At 36.8% G+C, this 19,093-nt stretch overlaps 1 protein-coding gene across 9 annotated transcripts in view; it reads right to left on the reverse strand.

Moving 5' to 3' along the window:
- The window catches only part of STRBP (spermatid perinuclear RNA binding protein), a 147,157-nt gene that overhangs the window by 47,149 nt on the left and 80,915 nt on the right, over positions 1–19,093 (reverse strand). For all 9 annotated transcript variants that reach the window (XR_012008252.1, XR_012008253.1, XR_012008254.1 and 6 more), the window contains 7 exons: positions 18,847–19,012; positions 14,981–15,125; positions 6,919–7,010; positions 6,292–6,387; positions 5,085–5,196; positions 4,325–4,422; positions 3,998–4,109 (listed from right to left, as the gene is read on the reverse strand). Coding sequence is in view for 6 of the 9 variants with exons in the window: in XM_072777817.1 (XP_072633918.1) it covers positions 3,998–4,109; positions 4,325–4,422; positions 5,085–5,196; positions 6,292–6,387; positions 6,919–7,010; positions 14,981–15,125; positions 18,847–19,012 (821 nt within the window). In the remaining 3 variants the exon portion in view is untranslated. The remainder of the gene's footprint in view (positions 1–3,997; positions 4,110–4,324; positions 4,423–5,084; positions 5,197–6,291; positions 6,388–6,918; positions 7,011–14,980; positions 15,126–18,846; positions 19,013–19,093) is intronic.

A 19,093-nucleotide genomic window follows, 5' to 3' on the forward strand; every position in this document is an offset into this window, starting at 1 on the left:
TAGTGAGTGTAGTAACACGAAGGTCACAACAGAGACTTTGACAAAGTGGTGAGGAAAAAACCTGATTAGAGTAAGTTTTTTAAGGGATGCCTGGGTGGCTCAGTGATTGTCTGCCTTAGGCTCCGGGCGTGATCGCAGGGTCCCACACTGGACTCTCTATGGGGAGCCTGCTTCTCCCTCTGCCTGTGTCTCTGCTTCTCTCTCTCTCTGTCTCTCATGAATAAATAATTTAAAAAAAAAAAGATTAAGCTTTTTAAAAAGTAAAGAAAAGGAGAAAGAATAAACCACTCTTTCCAAAAGTACTATTTATAAGCAGAAAATGGGACTCTGTTGGAGGTAACTGCAGAATCGGAGTGGAATTTGGTTTCATCTTTCATTTTTTTTTAAAGAGTTTATTTATTTGAGAGAGAAAGTATGTGTGTGTGTGGGGGGGGGGGGGGGGGGGGAGTAAGAAGAGGGGAGGCAGAGAGAGAGGAAGTAGGCTCCCTGCTCAGCAGGGGCTTGATCCCAGGGCCTAAGATCATGACCTCAACCCAAGGCAGACACTTAACCAGAATGAGCCAAGGCCCTGGTTTCTTCTTTCAAATGGGAGACACTACAGCAGGTTTTTATGCTGATGAAAATAATCCAGTACAAAGTGAGGAGTTGATGCTAGTTAGAAAAGAAAGAATTGCTGGAATAATGTCTACTTGTAGGCAAGGAGGATGGGATAAAGTAAACAAACAGAAAGACTGGTCTTATGAGCCTGGATAGTCTATCCACAGTCAAGGAAATACATAGGTCCTTCGAGCAAACAAAATCATCAGATGAGAGTAAGTGCTGGAAGACGAAGTATGAAATGAGAAGAGAACAGTTATCTAAGAAAACTATAGAGAACTCTAGAACTTACAGAAGAAGGATTGCCAGACAAAACAAATGGTCTACCTAATGATATTTATACCTGAGATCTAAAGGGAAAAGTCAAGATGACTGTATTTTTCCTCCAACAATGTTCAACAGCCTGGTCTAGGCACAGAGTCGGATTTCCCCAGAGTTAGACTTGTGCCAGGAAGATAGGATCAAGGAAGTGAAGGCATGTACTAGGAAGTGATCATAATGACAGACTGTGGAATATAAGCAGAGGAGGGACAGAAGAGAGAACATGAAGGACTATGAAAAGGTATCAGAATAAGTGGTGAGGCACTCTCTCCAGAGAACTGGAGTAGGGGGTACTAGTTGATGACAAGAGGCAGTTAGAAGTGGGATTCTTGAAAATAAGATGATGGAAAGAATATAGTTACTGAAGACAGGTCTAGAGTATGTCCACAGAATGGGTAACTGAGGTAGGAATTAAGGGGAAGGGGAAGTCAGGAAATTAATAAGTCAAAATTCTGGGGAAAATTGTCTGAGTGCATAGTAAAATCGCCAAGAATTGGAAGAATAAAGTTTAAATGCCAATGTTAAGAAGCTATGTGCTAAAAACATGAAGATATGAGAAAGAAGGCCATATGGGTCTGGAGGCAACGGCCATGGTCCCCTCCTCCTATTGCTAAGGCACAGATGGGTAAGTGACTTGTCCAGCTCATGCAGTCAGTAACTGATAGTGCTTGAATGGAAACACTGACAGTGTGGTTCTATTTTATTTTTTTTTAAAGATTTTATTTATTCATTTATGATAGACATAGAGAGCGGCAGAGACGCAGGCAGAGGGAGAAGCAGGCTCCATGCCAGGAGCCCGATGTGGGACTCAATCCTGGGACTCCAGGATTGTGCCCTGGGCCAAAGGAAAGCGCCAAACCACTGAGCCACCCAGGGATCCCGTGTGGTTCTATTTTAAGCTATAAATTGACAGAACAACAGTTTCCAAACTTTTGAGAAAGATGTTTAAAGTTAAAAAAAAAAAAAAAAAAACCCTAAACCACATAACAGTAGATATACTTTTACTATCTAGTGAAAGAAAAAACCAAACCAAAGGAGCTTCTATGAATTTAGTTATTCAAGCAAAATTTTCCATACTAATCACAAGAATATAAGTATTTGAAAATTTTATTCAATTCACAGACAGTGCCCTAATGTCACATGACTATGTGAATCCCCTTCAAAAAATCTTTGCCCTCTCCCCGCAAAACCTCTGCTGCTGGGCAGCCCCAATGGCCCAGTGGTTTGGCACTGGCTTCAGCCTGGGATATGATCCTGGAGACCTGGTATTGAGTCCCACTGTCAGGCTCCCTGCATGGAGCCTGCTTCTCCCTCTGCCTGTGTCTCTGCCTCTCTCTCTCTCTGTCATGAATAAATAAAATCTTTAAAAAACAAAAAACTCTGCTGCTTTGTGAGCACCCTCTGGAAGAAGGTGGCTTTCATTCCACAAACATTTACTGAGCTTCGGTTTTTAAGTTATAGTAGAATCTGGAGAATTCCTGATCCCTGAGAAGTTTACAGCATTAGGCAGTGATTCTCAAATTTTTAATCTCAGAACCACTTTAGCCTCTTAAAAAAATTACTGAACACTCAAAGAGCTTTGTTTTGTGGGTAATATTTACCAATATTTAACATACTAGAAATTAAAACAATTTTAATATAAGATTACACAAAAATCATTGTGTAATGATTGTGTAATCAGGCAGCAGACTGAACATAAACCTCACAATGCAGCTAGGAAAGTGTTGCAGCTACAATTGTGTGGTATTTTTTTTTTTATTGTCTTGTCCTAAATTTGTACATCCTGTATAAAATATGAATGTTCCCCAAATAAACTATGATTGTTTCCAGTACAATATATGAATGTTTCTGAGAAGAAACTCTAAATAGTTAAGAAGTTAACCTGTTGAAGATACCAAATAATGGTGTAACTGGACAACCTTAAAATTAGCATAGAGAACAATCCTTTGTTATTTTTTAGTGATCCACCAAGAATGAGAGGACATTATATAGTCAGATAATAATATTCTTGTCTACTTTACTCTTTCTGTATGGTTACGAATTTTTTTTTAACTTCAATAAAAACATGCATCTTAAATGGGAAAAAAGCCAGAATGATGCTATCACATGTCACATGCAGCCTCAGGAGAACTGTACACTCATGAGACAAAGAATGGAAAACACACACACACACACATACACACACACTCAAAACCCTTAGTATTATTATGAAACAGTTTTGGTTTTGTGGATTCCCTGAAAAGTATTTTAACCCAATGGAATTCTATTGTTTAAATAAATAGATTGTGCCATCACACTACTTTTGTCATATAAAAATTATTAGAATAATATCTATTGTGGGAGATGGCCTGAGTCCCAGGTGAAGAATAACTAGTGCTACTTTCTTGCATAACAGGAGATGGGGGTGGGGGGGGGCACCAAGGGCTGGGAGAAGACCTGTATTGTGCACAATGAGTTAAGTGATTCATGTCTAAGTAATCCAGACACTGAGTTGAGCATTTTAATCTGACATCAGCCAATAAAGTAGGGGTAATATCCATAGAGAGAGAAATGAACCCCTAAAGCTAGTAGTAAGTAGTGGAGCTCTGACTAGAACCAACCAAGGTCATACTGACCCCAGAGCCTGTGCTCTGTCTATTGAAACTGTGAGTTCAGACAGACTAGGTCAAATGGAATAGTCCTAAATTTTCCAGTATACTTTTCTCCTCCTCTGGATCTTTCCCTTTTTTAGTTATATAACACCTCCAAGCAGGACAAAGACTAACTTGGTCAGTGACTGTGATAACATCTCCTCTCAGCTTATGGCTCATCTTTTTCACTTCAACTAGAGGTTCTCAAAGGGTCCCTAAATCTGTGCAGTACAATGGATAGACTGGAATCTGGCCAACTTAACTAAGTGAGCTTGTCACTACTAAGAATAAATGATATTAAGCTGATGTTACTGATGGGACATAAGAAAGTCAGGAAGAAAAGCAACACATGACTTGGATTAACAATAAAGTTCCCTCTGCTCTAATAAGAGACGCAGTGCATGACCATTTCCACCATTGCCCAGATCCACCCCCAATAAAATACTCACCTTCTTTATCAGTAACTGACCAGGAATATTTCTGAAAAGGCTTACTAGATGGAAGGGGGTCCATCTCCAGCACTTTATAAATCTGGCCAAAGGCTGAGAGTCTGAGTGCATGCTAAAGAACAAAAGATTATATTTATTCATAAATTTCAATGGCCATTAATAAAGCCTTCAGTACATGTAACTAAAAAGACACTCATTAAATGCTATCCTTATGATGGCAAAAGTCCCTAATAACATGCAAGAAAAAAGTGTTTACATAGAATAATTCAGAAAATAAAGTTATGATCTCCCTCTAATAGATCACTGTTGACAGGCCCCATCTTCTACCTGTGCGCTGTGGGTAATATCCTCCTTTTGCTGGATGGTCATATAGCTCAGAGCATCTGTTGGGTCTCGCTCACAAGGATCATGTAAACCAGGACCCCCTTTGGTAAAGGCAAAAGAAAAACACAAGCCACTTAGAACTGAGTTTAAAATTCCATGAACTAACACAAAAGAGAGAAAAGAATGTAGAGAATAAGAAATAAAAAAGCTGAAGAACTAGGTTAAAAGTATGCTCAATTAAATGGAATAAAAAGGACACTCTCATTTTCAATATGTTAACACTTAAATGTCCTTATTATACTGGAAGTCACTTACATATTTAAGGACAAAATTGGGTCTTACTCTAAGAATTTAGAAACAGTAGGATGAACCATCCCAGATCTTTAAAGGGATTACATATGTAAAATAAGACTAAATTTAATTTTTCCAAATTAAACACCAGACTGCAAACATAATGAACTTCATACATTTTAACCAAACACCTACATTTTCAAATTCAGGACTCTTGGTAAAGCAAATTCATAGCAGACACAGTATCTTATTAGTACCTTTTATGTTAGTACATATAAAACATAAATTACAGTTATTGAAAGAGAGTTTTATAGCACTTTCCCAACATTCAAACATTCTAGTTGCTAACATTCCAAGCAAAACACCTACGCATCATTTTCCTGTGCAGAGGATAAATTTAGCACATATTTAGAAAAGTAAACTAAAATGAAATGTTTCTGATTCTTCTGCCTCCAGAGTTTGAAACCCTTACCAGGAAGTAGTATTCCAGATGCCAAACACTCCATTACTCGTCTCAAGGCCTCCCCAGCGCCCAAAGGTCTATTACAAGTACCTATAGACTTTTCACATATAAGCTCTAGTGGCTAGAAGATATTAAATTACAAATTAGTACATGCACCAAGTGTTAAAAGGATTCCAGTTAAATGTGAGCTGACATTTCTATCTACAATGGAGGCCGAAAAGGTGAAAGTCAATTTAATATTTTGGGCCCAATTAACTTTTCCTGCATGATTATCAACTTTTACCCCAGAGTTTTAAATCAATCATTTTTGAGGTAACATATTCAGAAGACATTGTGTTACAAAAACTTGATTTTCAGTTACCCTGAAAGAATCACTTCACCAAGTTGATTTAACAAAGATTTAACAAGCTTTCGTATAAGTTAGTAATAGCTAAGAACTAATCAATGTTCAGACCCAGCCCATCTGTTTCCTACTTAACCTAGAAAGCACTCAAACCACCTACAACTTCATTTCGGACAGTCTGCCCCAAGTACCACAATTAGAATAAATAAAGGACCAAGTCTCCATAGTTAAGAAATTAAAAACTCATATATACTATATATAAAAGTAATACATGTTAGATTAATCTAAAATGAGCTTTTATTAAAGCTTTATTTTATTACGTTCTTTGCTGTGGTCTTGATTGGGCCAAGCATAATAATTTCCAAATGAAATAAATTTTGCAATACATATTATAAACAATATCCATAATTGTGGTTAAGTGTACTGTTTGCCTGACTTTACTTACTAAACAAACTTATTTAAGTGTGTACACCCAAAGAGAAGGAAAAAGAAGACAGGGGAGCCATATACAGGCATATCAGGTAATTTTTATTTTAAATGGAAGTAGCACTGAAAGAGAAATGTGCCAGTCAGGGAGGCTTTCATCAGCAGTAGATGAACTACCAGTACAAAGTGCAAGAAGATAGTCACTTCTAACAGGTATAGAACCTTTTTGTCAGAAAAATATCTCAGGCTCTGTAATATGAATATAATGAGGTAGAAGAGACAGGTTACATGTGTAAAAAAAGCATATAAAAAGATGTATAATTTTTTTCTAGAGAATAGATAATGCACACCTAACTCAGAATGTAGCCATTTTACAGTAACATGTAATTTCTACAGGATTTCCTCTGACTACAGCTACAGAATTTGCTTTTAACCATAAGTACTTACCCATCCTTTTAATGGTGCCCATGTAGGAACTCTGTTGCACAAATCACGTAGAATGCGGAGGACAATTACACATGATTTTAATCCGTTTGCCCTTGCCTAAAACAAACAAAATGATTCCAATATCCCTGTTGAAATCCAGTCTTCATTTTAAGCACATGGATCATGGATAGATTCTTTAAAGTGAATACTAATTAGCCACTCATTCATCAGTTGTCAAGCAAACTAAAAAATTAAGTTATTAAAAGCAGTAAAACTATAGTTTAGAAAGGCAGATTTTTAATGTAAAAAGGAAGCATATTACTAAAATAGCTTATAGCCTCATGGCAATCCCATTCTGGGCAACCATTTATCTTTCAGCTTTGCTCATCCCTGTCTTTATTTTATAAGCCATCATTTAAAATTCAGAGTACTATGCCAAAGGAGATATGATAATTAAATATCATTAACTGTGTAGAGCTATACTCTACATCTTACCTAAATTAACTCATTTACTCCTACAATAACCCTATGAGGTAGAAAGCACCCCCATTTTATACATTATGTGCACAGAAACCATTAAATGGCAGGTATTCCAAATGAAACCTGCACAAGGCTACAATAACAATAAAATAATAACAAAGAGCCAACCTGAAACCATTTGGCATGTCGAAGAGACGCCAAGGCATTCAGGCATTTCTGCCTGTCCAATAAGTCCGGAGGATCTTTCATCGCAACCTTTTCTAATAGGAAAATGGGATAAAGAAAGACAGATACAATTTGACCAAGGGGTTCCTGTCAAATCAACCAAACAATAAAAATAAAAAGAAGAGCAGCATCTGAGTGAACTAATAAGACTCCCAGAAGATCTCACAATTGGCTTTGTTTTGTTGCTTTCTTCTTAAATTACATGCATGATGATTATTTAGGTAAGCAGTCATCAGAGCCATTCTGTGCATAAATACAACAGGAGCACAAAAGCATTCATTTAGTAAACAAACATGTGACCATTGCTACATATGATCTGGGATCTTAGTAAGCATGTGTCTAACACTACAGGGCACAAAACAGGTACACAGCACTTTTGCCTTTGTCGGGACAGGGGCACAGACGGCACAAATCTGGGACCAGGAGCAACAATGACTTTCCTTTACAGAGGAACTATTGATCAGCTCCTGAGGGAAACTGGGGATCTCTTATAAAATCAAGTTGAAATTTACTGAGAATACACTAAGTATCATAATTTTTTTTGAACTAGATAAATCCATTCAACAAGATAACCCTTAATAGAAACTTTGTTCCACTGATGAGAACTCTCCAAGCATTACCTTGAATTCTCTCATTATTGCTTTTCTAGAAAATTATTAAAACTACAAAAATGAAGTACATTGGAACATTTTAAGTTTGATCTACCTCTTAAAAAAAAAAAAAAAAGGCAGCAAAGAATACTATCTAATTAGAGTTATCTAACTTGCCTTAACATTTTAAAGTTGGATTAGATGGCCCAGAGCAACAAAGGTAAGAATTCAAACATGTGATCAATGATAAATATCCGTATCTGATAAATATCCATATCATATCCATATCTGATGTCACAGGATACTAAATCCAAGTTTGGATTCCCAAATGTTTATCTCCTCTCAACTACTAGAAAGGAGGCTTTTGAGCAATATTTAGTGCAATATTTGTAATGCATACAACATACAAATGTTTCCTAAGGAATCATTCTTCATCTAACCCAATGAAGTCAGATTCACCATTCTCTTTTAAACACTCTTAGATACAGGAGAGTCCACCCAACACTTCTTCCTAGTATAATCCTAACAGTCTCAGAAGGTAATATGTTTGTGTGGGCCAAGTGATACATTGTAAATATTTTAAAATGGGAAACAAACTGATACTTTTTGGATTCGTCAGTTATCATAAGATTCTATTAAGGCAACTGTACTGTATATTCTAATTGACAGAATGCCATTTAACTAAAACCAAAGGCATAAGGCCCAAGAGAAAACAAATCTATGAAAGAACAAACTGTGGCCCTCTCTAGGCTGCAATGCTCTAAAGGCTGAAGTGCTACACACTTATTTTCTGACCAGCTGAGCTCTACAGCGGATACTTGCATTGTTTCACATTAACCTCTGCCAACAAATTCACAACCCAGGATCTCGTACCACTGTCCCTTTTTACTCATAAAATGGGAAGCCTCAAAAAAAAAAAAAAAAAAAAAAAAAAAAAAAAACCTATTCATGTAATTTATAAACATAGATATACTATGAATATACAGCCATATCCTATGAGTATTTACTTCACAAATGATCTAGTTCTTGGATTTGCTTAATTCTGTCTCTAACAACATAAAACATACCATTAACTCATTTTAATGTTTTCATATCAAAATGCTGAACTATGGTCAGTACAAACATCTGTGTAAAGCTCAGGCACCATATAAAACAAACTACTATAAATGAATGATCAGAACCTCTTAAAAGTTAGACATGACAAAGGTTGACTGACTGCTAAGTAATGTAATCTCAAGAAAAAGTACCGAACATACTTATTTTTCAAGACTTTAATTTTCAAGTTAAAAATAAGGCAAGCTAAGTTTTAGTCAATCATCTTAGTAGGAGTGTTGGGAAAGGGGACAATGGAAGACAGGGCTGAGTCAGAGGAAGTTTGCATAGGAAAAGACAAGGCAAACCAAAGCTCTTTTTGACCTTTCTGGTACTTTCATCCAGTGGTCACAGCTTGTAAATAACATCTTATGTTCATTACAACACAGATATTTTTAAAGGGGGATAACAACAAAAATATTTACATAAATTCTTTCATCCTCAAGATCATATTATAATCACAAACTCTTATTTAAAAAGGTAATAGACATCATCTTGCTACAGACTGTCAATATTTGGAGGCAGCAGGTTCTGCTAAAAAGAGATGAAAGGCACAGGCAGTGAACAGAAGGCTTGCACCGGACTCCCTTTACATCACCACCAGAATGGCCATGTTTCTTCAAGCTCTCATAGTCAAAAAGTCCAAAGACCCAGAATGTTTCAATATTCATGAGGTGGGAAACAGCAGAGGAAATGTAATAATTCATCTCATTTTATCCTCTTCAAAGTTTCCTATCTTAAAACAGTATAAATTCATATGGCACTGCAGTGCTACTTATAAGCCCTGCTTGCCTATTTGCTTTATATAAAAATAATAGTTTTATATTTTTTCATTCATTAAGAAAAATAACTTTTGTGGCAAGCACAGAATTGCTGGTGGAAAAACAATGCCACTTCTTGTAGCAAAACCTCAAGCTTAGCATTTCTGTGTGAACTTTAACATAGGTGTTTCAATTTTGTGGAGAAGCAAAACTTTTCTGGTAAAAAGACATTTGGAGTCTTTAAATTAGAAACAATGGAACGGTGAGCCATTTCATTTTCCTACAGTGACCAATAAAACAGATGAGAAACAGCAGAGGGAATGGGCTTGGGGAATGACAAAAATGCCAAAAGCAAAGAAAAACAGCTTTTAAAAATTTATTGCCCAGTAACCTGGCATCAGGGCATGAAGGCACATAAAGCAACGATGGAAGCACTGGAAGACAAGTCTACTATGCCTAACTTTGCTTATTTGGTTAGAGGTTAGATCACTGACCAGAAACGCAACATACTGCAGGAAATGTTGGTAAGTTTCTCTCAATGCTTTTACATGCATGCTAGCTCTCTGGCTGTTAACAAAACACTAGGCTGGTGATAGGGTAGGCAAAAGCCAGAACATGACTGTGTTAAATGAAAGTTATTTGTGAGGAACCTGGACTCTTCAAAGGTAAAATAATTGAGCTGGGTTATCATAAAGGCCTCTTCGACAATCTGGATGTCACTGAGCTACTGAATTCATGCTGACAGAATTTTCTAGTTAGCCTGAAGATATCGTGGCAAACCCTTCTCAATTCCTTCAAGATTTCTGAACAGCAGATACTAGGCACCAAGCCATTGTCCACGCAAAACAGCATGCCACAATAATGTGGACAGGTAAATGTAGCAATAAGGTAGAACAGAGACATAACTAGTTATGACTTTTCTTCAATGCTTCAGTAGGCAACCAGCCAGCCAGCCACTGAAAAGATAATGGTTAAAGATTTGTACTGAATAGTGTGGGTCTAGCAGCTGGGGAAGGCAGGAAAATAAAGCCTACTGTCTTGTTATAATCCCAGTTGTGATTTCTGGACTGTGAGAACCTAATGCCTTCCACTTAGCAGGACTCGTTGCTAGTGAACTGCCAAGATGCATGAGAAGTTCATGCTGGTACCAACATGTGAAAAGGGACTTTTGGGCAGCTTCTCTGTGACCCCTTAAAAACCTACCCTGATACTGAGGACAGAGGTTCATCTTACTCTAAGCCACAGAGTCGCTAAAGATTCCCTATCTCCCTGGTTTCAAATTGCATTGTAAATATAATAAACAGGTAACTTACCACCCTCCCAGTAAATATGCTTCTTAAAATCATAAGCACCAACAGAAGCTGAGACCATGTGAGGCTGAGAATAACTAAATCAGCTCAGAGGCTCCTACATTCACCATAGAGAGTAATGGGAGCAGAAAGCACACTGGACACTTCGTGTCGGAGGAGTTGGGTAAAACCAGAGACTTTCCTTATTTATCAAACAGGGCAATTATCTACCTCCTAGGGCTGTTGTGAAGGTTAAATCTTATATGAGAAAATGCTTCTAACACAGTAAGTTATAAAATACTCTCACACAGCTAAATCTTCAATATATGTTGCTTGAATATCAAGATGCCCACTGTTAATGCTTCTTACATACCAGACAATATGCTGGCTACAAAAATTAATTTTTAACAGATTTTTTTTTTGCCTACAATGTATTTAGGTACCATTCCAGGCACTAGGGATAAAGGACATGGGTAGAGGAAAACATACCTACCTTTGATGAATCATAAGCTCACAAATCAGCTCATTATTAGCACAGCAGCAAATACAGTATTTGGGTTTCAATACTACACTTCAGTGGATGTTTAAGAGTTTACCTGTGCTTAGGTTCAGTTCCTCAGACCTATCGAGTACACATTATTCTCACTGAGACCTGAAGGCCGTCTGCGTATGTGAGTTTGCACTGGGAGTCTTTTTAGTAAGCTGAGTAAGTATAACTACCACTATATTGAGCAAATACTTTGTGCTAGGTATCGTACAGTTCACATTATATAAATTCTCTCATTTGACCTCAAACAACTTTTTTTTTTTTAAGATTTTATTTATTTATTCATGAGAGACACACAGAGAGGCAGGGACACAGGCAGAGAGAGAAGCAGGCTCCTCACAGGGAGCCCAACGCGGGACTTGATCCCCGGACAGGGATCACGCCCTGCGCCAAAGGCAGATGCTCAACAGCTGAGCCACCCAGGCATCCCAACCTCAAACAACTTTCTACAGTGTTTCCTATCCACAGTTTAAAATGAAGAACCCTGTCCAAGATCAAAAATCAAGAGTATCTACTGGAGTTAAGAATTGAACACCGGACTGCCAGGCCCTTGATACTCCTTCTCCTGTGCCAAAGCAGGAAGCATATAGTGATGGTGAATGGTTATTCTAGTGAGCCTTCAAGTAAAGAGTCAGAGTACAGCAAGGAAACTGACAGCATAGAAGGGATCTTACCTGTGAAACTGTTAACGGTACCAAAGAGACTGACTAGATACTCTGGCCACTGAAAATGTAAACAGCAATCTGAATGAATAGTTAGACCCACTTCTGCAGAGACAACCCTGAGGAGCTAAGTGTGTGTGATGTTCTCATCTGCCCCAGTCCTCCAGATCTCCCTGCTTGCAACCACACTTTTGTCCCTTTTTTAGATTTTACCCAAATATGCAGCAAGCAAAGAGAGGAAAGAGAAAGATGTGAGTATGTATGTACTGTGAATAGCTGGTGGGGAGGAGAGCTATTGAGATCTATAGGAAAATGTCTCCTCAAACAGAGTTACAATGCATATTTTTTTGAGTATTAAAAAGAAAAGGAGGGATCCCTGGGTGGCGCAGTGGTTTGGCGCCTGCCTTTGGCCCAGGGCGCGATCCTGAAGATCTGGGATCGAATCCCACGTCAGGCTCCCGGTGCATGGAGCCTGCTTCTCCCTCTGCCTGTGTCTCTGCCTCTCTCTCTCTCACTGTGTGCCTATCATGAATAAATAAAAATTTAAAAAAAAAAAAAAAAAGAAAGAAAAGGACTGGAGATTTTGAAAAGGAGGGTATCTCTCAGTCTTAGAAATTCCTAGAACCCAAATGAAATCCTGTCCTTCCCCTCATGCAGCTGAAAAGAACTGCATCAAGGTGGGAAGAGTTGTTCGGTGAGAGGAACTAAGTCCTCCAGAATCATACAGCCCAGGTCTCAAATGCTAAGTCATGCTGGATTGTCAAAGTTGCTCAGAAATATGCAAAACTGCAGTGCAGATAAAAAAGCATTTTGAAAAAAGTTAGATAAAATGCACAAATTATAAGAGATAACAGCGAGTCAACAGGCCTGAGATGTTAAGGAGGACATGTGCAAAGCAAATCTTTCTGCCATTCAAAAGAAAAGGAAGTAATGTGTGTTTTTACATATTAGATCCAGGCAAATTCTTACACCTTACTGATTCCACACAATAACGTTAACATCAGCTGATGAGATTCGGCTCATAAAAAGGTCTTGGGATCCTTTAGTTACCCAATATCTAGAACAGAAACTATGACTCTCTTACTTTACTGCAAATTCAATTCTACCACAACTAGTCTTTTAGTAAGGGTGCAGTCCACTAAGAATTTGTTTCCAGCTTCTGTGAACAGACATTAAAGTTATAGATGCAACAGACTAAGTTTAAGGGTCTCACAGAAAACTATGCCATAATACATAAGTGTACAAAAACCATGGGAAAAAAGAAGCCTGAGGTTCTCTTAATATTTTCAAAGAAATAACAGAAGAGATGCCTACAGCTACAAGCAGATGTGGAATTAATCTAGTCTTCGGTGACTTCAGTCTTTTTCTTATCTCTCTATACTCAAATAATTGTTAATAATACCTATAATTACAACTATTCTTAGAAATGGTTGGCTTTAAGAGGGTCAAGTAGAACACAGTTTACCAGAATTAACAGAATTATCTTGACACTTCACAAATCACTTTATAGTTCTAGAGTTAATGGTGAACTGTACTGCTGTTAAATTAAGCTACTCAGGATTGGTTTTTCAGAAGTATAAGGGATACTATATATAGAAAAAAAGTAATGGCATAAACCCAATTACAGATTGGATACACTTTAATTATATTTATTTATTTATTTTTAAAGATTTTTTAAAATTTATTTATTCATAGAGATACACAGAGAGAGACAGAGAGAGAGAGAGAGAGAGACTGAGAGGGAGGTGGGGGCAGAGACACAGAGGGAGAAGCAGGCTCCATGCAGGGAGCCTCATGTGGGACTCGATCCCAGGTCTCCAGGATCACGCCCTGGGCTGAAGGTGGCGCTAAACTGCTGAGCCACCCAGGCTGCCCAATACACTTTAATTTTAAAATCTGACTCATAATGTGTCTACTTCATACCTGTTGGGTATGGTACAGCTGATTTTTAGTTACCCCAAAAAACTTTTTTTAAAAGGAGTATATATCACTTTTGCTTTAAGAAATCCTATGAGACTTATCTGCCAAAACTCTAAATTTCTAAATTCTAAGATCACTATGTGTCTTTTACTTTATCATTTTACTTTATCATCAACTTGACATAAATTAAGAAACTGACCAATATTTCTTACTGCTCTGGTATTTCAGGTAGCAGAAAAGGCAATGGGACTTGCTAAATGTCTAGTGATAAAAAACGGGGAGTCCCCACTGGCCCAGATAAGCCACACTGCCTCTGAACTGTCATGACAGAGAAGGGCCAGTTGGTCAAAGGTCTAACACAGGACAAATACCACATGGCAAGTGTTTCAAAGGATAGGACTGAGAGGCAGAAACAAACTAACTGGACAGGATAAGAATGTCAGATAAAGAAGTCCAGCTCCATCATTCCTTCTCAAAGCTGAATACAGATTTCTTACTCTACTTTTATGAGGATGACACTGCCATACAAGGCTTTTTAACTTCAGAAGAAAGTTAGTTTAAAGCATAATTCCCACATATACCATATACAAATGTTAACAGGATCACAAAACTCCTAGAAAGAAATTTACTAAAGATTAATTTTTAGAAAACAATCCCCCAATTTATATTTCTTACATTATAAAACATATTTACACATGGACATAAATCTTACAAGGTTATAATACTTACTAAATTCAAGAGCAATGTGCAAATGAGTAATCTGAAGTAGTAAGCGAGTAAATTTGAAAACAATATTGTTCTGGAACACATTTAATCCTCAAGTCAGACCTAATAGCCAAACTACATAGAATAGGTTGGCTGATACCAGTAACAATGTAATAGCAGCCAAAGTAAAACAGAATATCATAATAGTATAAAAATTAGAGTTGAGACCAACATAATAATCAATAGGTTTCTGAATTAATATATATTTCAAATGTATACACTTTTGCAAAATATAGCAATTACATAGAAATACAACTTTTTAAAAAACTATGAGTGGCATCAAACAAAAGTTATTTCTTAAATTCGTTAAGCACACTTAACATAGCATTCAAGAGAAGTCTTATGTAAGCAAACAAAACAAATATATATACATGTGTACCTCCATCCTTCTTCTCCAATTCGTCCCTAATTAGAGGGGAAGTAAGTATCACCTTCAAAGTTAGCGTGGGCTCTTTTGTATTCCGAATTATAATAGAAGCTTCATCTACACATTGTTCCACTTGGTATTTCTCTTCTGTGAGTTTCTGAAAGTCATCAAGATTTCAAAAACACCCAATTAACTAGATACAAATCTCAAAAAAATGAATGACTGCCCCTTAGTTTTCAATATTAGTAATACTGGGCTGAAAGAGTAGTCTTTAACTAGTTCTTTAGTTTAAGAATAACATTTCTCTCTCCTCCCAACTTACCAGCAAATCTTCTTTCTCCACATCTCAAAAAGCAACTATGTCAACCATTTATACAATTACTAGACAATCTTTAAAACCTTTCTTTCTAATATTTGAAAAATACCAACAGCGTCATTATGTGATAATGGGTAAAGTGTTGCTCTTAAAATTCTCAGAACTACTGTAAAATAATAAATTGCTGAGAATGCTCTCTAAATCAAATCCCTTTTTGAAAGGAGAACCATCTCAAAAGGAATTCCTACTTATTAAGGACTTACAAAAACATAAGATTAATCGTTTTTATATAAGATTATGTAGCTGTTAAAGAGAATCAAGTAAGGATTCTTGATTGAGAAGAATGAAAAAGGATCGCTGTTTAAAAAACAAACAAACAGCAGAGACAAGTAACCTTTCCCAAAAGACAAGCAGGTCTTAGAGATCACTCCAGAAAACCTATTGTTATGGAAAAAGTCACCTGGGAACCACAGGGAAACATACAGTACTTCTTTTAGCATATAATTACACACATATATTAAGGGCCTTCCACAAAACAATCACCAATTAGAATCACATATTAAGTTATATTTAATATATTATTATACATTATACATATAATTTAATAAGTTACACAGGGTCTTTCTTGGTAGTGAATGAAATTCCTATTACCTCACACAAATAGCTGGCTGGAAACACTACCAGGTCTTTGCTTATCAGTGTGCATTAAAAGATCTCAAAGCCATTTTCATAAAAATAGCATTTTATCATAAACATTTATATCAAAAAATATAGCTAATAGAAAATTCATTACCCTAATTTTCAATAAAGAAAACTAAGGAAGGGAAAGGCCACACAGTCACTGGAAAAACCAGAACTAGAATATAGAGAAAAAACAGAAACCTGTTTACATTGACACTAATAACATTAAAGACATCCAACAGAGAATTAGTCAAACTAAATTTTCAACTATCCATGCAGATCACATGGTATAAGTTTTGGGCTAACCAAACATGATTTCTGGTTTTGTTCACCCTTTTCCCTTGCTCAAAGAAGTTCTAAACACTAGAAAAAAGAATGTAGAGAAAAGGTATGGTACAACCACAATTAATTAAGGTACTTAGATTACTAGAAGTTTTGCTAGGGAAAGTGCTAAGGAAAAAGATTTTTAACTTACAAGAAAATAAGATCATACATCAGAAATTGGTTTTCCATACAAACACCAAGAAAATAACAGGGAGACAGGGAATAAAGGTAGAAATCATGCTTAAAAATAATTCCATGAAATATTAAGAGCAACAGTAAGTATATGTATGTGGGCATATATGTGTACATGTATACAACTGAATATGAGATGGGAATACAATTATGTACCCATTTCACTTGGATGCCTTTACCCGAATACCTATAGTAAGTAATGGAACTGTCACAATAAAGCAGCTGGTTTCAGGGTTCGATAACTCTATTGGCTATGATAAAGTGAAATACACTTTTCTCCTAATGTCTACCACTGTTCTTAAGAGTTCAAGCCTGTTTTACGTTCTCTAAGAAGCCCTTCAAAAACTAAAAGATATGTGTCTTTTTTTTTGTCTTCTCTTACCTAAACAGCCCCAGTCTCTTCAAATTTAAAATGGTTTACATGGATTGTACTTTCTTCTAGGTCCTTGCCTTGAACACTTACTTGCTAGCTCAATAAGAACATTTTACAACTGTGGTGCCCAGAAATAAAGGTCCTCGCCAAAGAGACAAAAAATACAGGGTTTACACAGTTGTGATCTGCACAGAGAAAGCTCTAATAATGCAGACTGAAATCTGGCCCAATCTCCCATATCAATACTAGAGAAATGTGACGATTTTCAGAGTAAGAATTTTGGATTATTATATCCCTGGTTCTCAACCCCTTTTCCACCCTGACACACAGTTGAGGAATAGGACCATTCTCATAAGAAACAGAACTCACTATAGGGAGCAGAAATGGGAGTGAGATGTTTGAAAAGCCTCCATGGATTATTACTTTATCCTAAATTTAAGAGTAACAGTGTTCACTGTAATAAAAGCAGGAATACAGATTACATTTTAAAACAACATAAAAAAATGGAAATGAGGAATTTTATTAATATTCTAATAACAAAAAATATAGTTAGCCAGAAATCCCCGTTATTCAGTACACTATTTCTTAAAAGTTCTAATGGGGATCCTCGGTGGCTCAGTTGGTGAACCATCCGACTCTTGATTTCGGCTTTGGTCATGGTATCAGGGTTGTGGCATCAAGCCCCATATCGTGCCCCACGACGGGCTCCATACTGGGCATAGAGACTGCTTAAGATTCTCTCCCTCCCTCTGCCCCCCAACCCCCAACACTTCTCTTAAAAAAAAAAGCTCTATTATTGTATTCCATGTTGCTCACCCTTCTCCCTCCCCAAATCATAACAAAAGAACTTAAAATAATTTTTTAGAAGAAATCAATTTAACCCTATGAAAGATCAAAAACATTTCTTTATAAGAATTGAAAATGGAAAAACCAATAAATGTTCAGTCACTTAGAAAACCATATCTTAAGTCTAAGGCAAAATGAAAAAATAGTGCTCCAAAAATTAATACAGGGAAACGTATCAACAAGTAACACAAATTTGATTGTCAAGAATGGTAGATTAAAAAAAATCAGGAAGATGGTTCTGAAGATCAACTGGTAAATGTGAAAGAAAAGTATCCAGTAACAAAGCTAATAAAAACAAATTTAGAATTCATATTACTTGGGGGGCGGAGGACCTTTTTAGAAGAAATACAAATAAAAGAAACCAACTAAACAAAAGAGAGCATTCAATTCAAAGGACTTTGTGGGACCTTAAGGGCTGATATCTATTTATGTGATATGAATATAAGGACTAACAGATATAAAGTCATCAAAAAGCTACAATCTGATTACACCACAGACAACACATCTGAAACTGAAAGATGATCACAGCTTTCCAATTAGTGATGCAGCTTGCCCTTGGAGCAGACTGGCAGAGCAGGTCCTATGGTGGCCACAGCTCCAGACCAATCCACCATCTTCAGCCCTGAGGAGCCTTCCGCCTTCACAGCATTCTCCAAAATGCATGCCAACATCAAAATTTTCTAAAAGCATCCAATTGGAAAAGGTTTGGAACTAGGAATTAATAGAGACTTTCCATTAACAGCATGAAAGAGTGACTGCTGAATTAAGGAAGCTTTCATTTTTAAGTTATAACATATGAAAGTCTCTAATTGTCTAGGGTCCTTTTGATCTTTTCTGCATTATATCAACCCTTCCTAGAGAATTATAAAACTGAGAGACCTAGTCTGAACAACATGAAGCCTCTCAGCAAAATATACCTGAAGACTGTACCTTAAGAGCATCTTAATCTAGTAAATATATGCTGAACACTAATCAGAAGTTTGCTTTAAATGTGATGGATGAGTCACTGACCCCGAGTAGCAGTATTCCCTTTGTCTGCACCTACCCTTTACTGTTACCAATTTCTTATTATTAATTTCATCAAGGTCACTACCTATCTTCACCTTTTTACAAATTCTCCTAGAGGTGCAATTAAACTGTACTCACCTGAATCTGAATAGGAAGATTATCTTTGACTGTATTTAACAGGGTCTCTGTGGGTTTGTCTTTGCACATTAAAACCAGCTCCAAGTCCATATCATCTTTAATCAGCAAGCCTTTTGCAACCAGGCCAATCCTCATTACACCACACAATGTCCGACCACCTTGATCCCTAAAAATAAAAGTCTAAATGATTACTTTTACAACCTATTTCCCAACTATAGCTTAATCATTGCTTGGCTTCCTGTATAGC

The sequence above is a fragment of the Canis lupus genome, chromosome 16, assembly GCF_048164855.1.
Source record: "Canis lupus baileyi chromosome 16, mCanLup2.hap1, whole genome shotgun sequence".
NCBI lineage: Eukaryota > Metazoa > Chordata > Mammalia > Carnivora > Canidae > Canis > Canis lupus.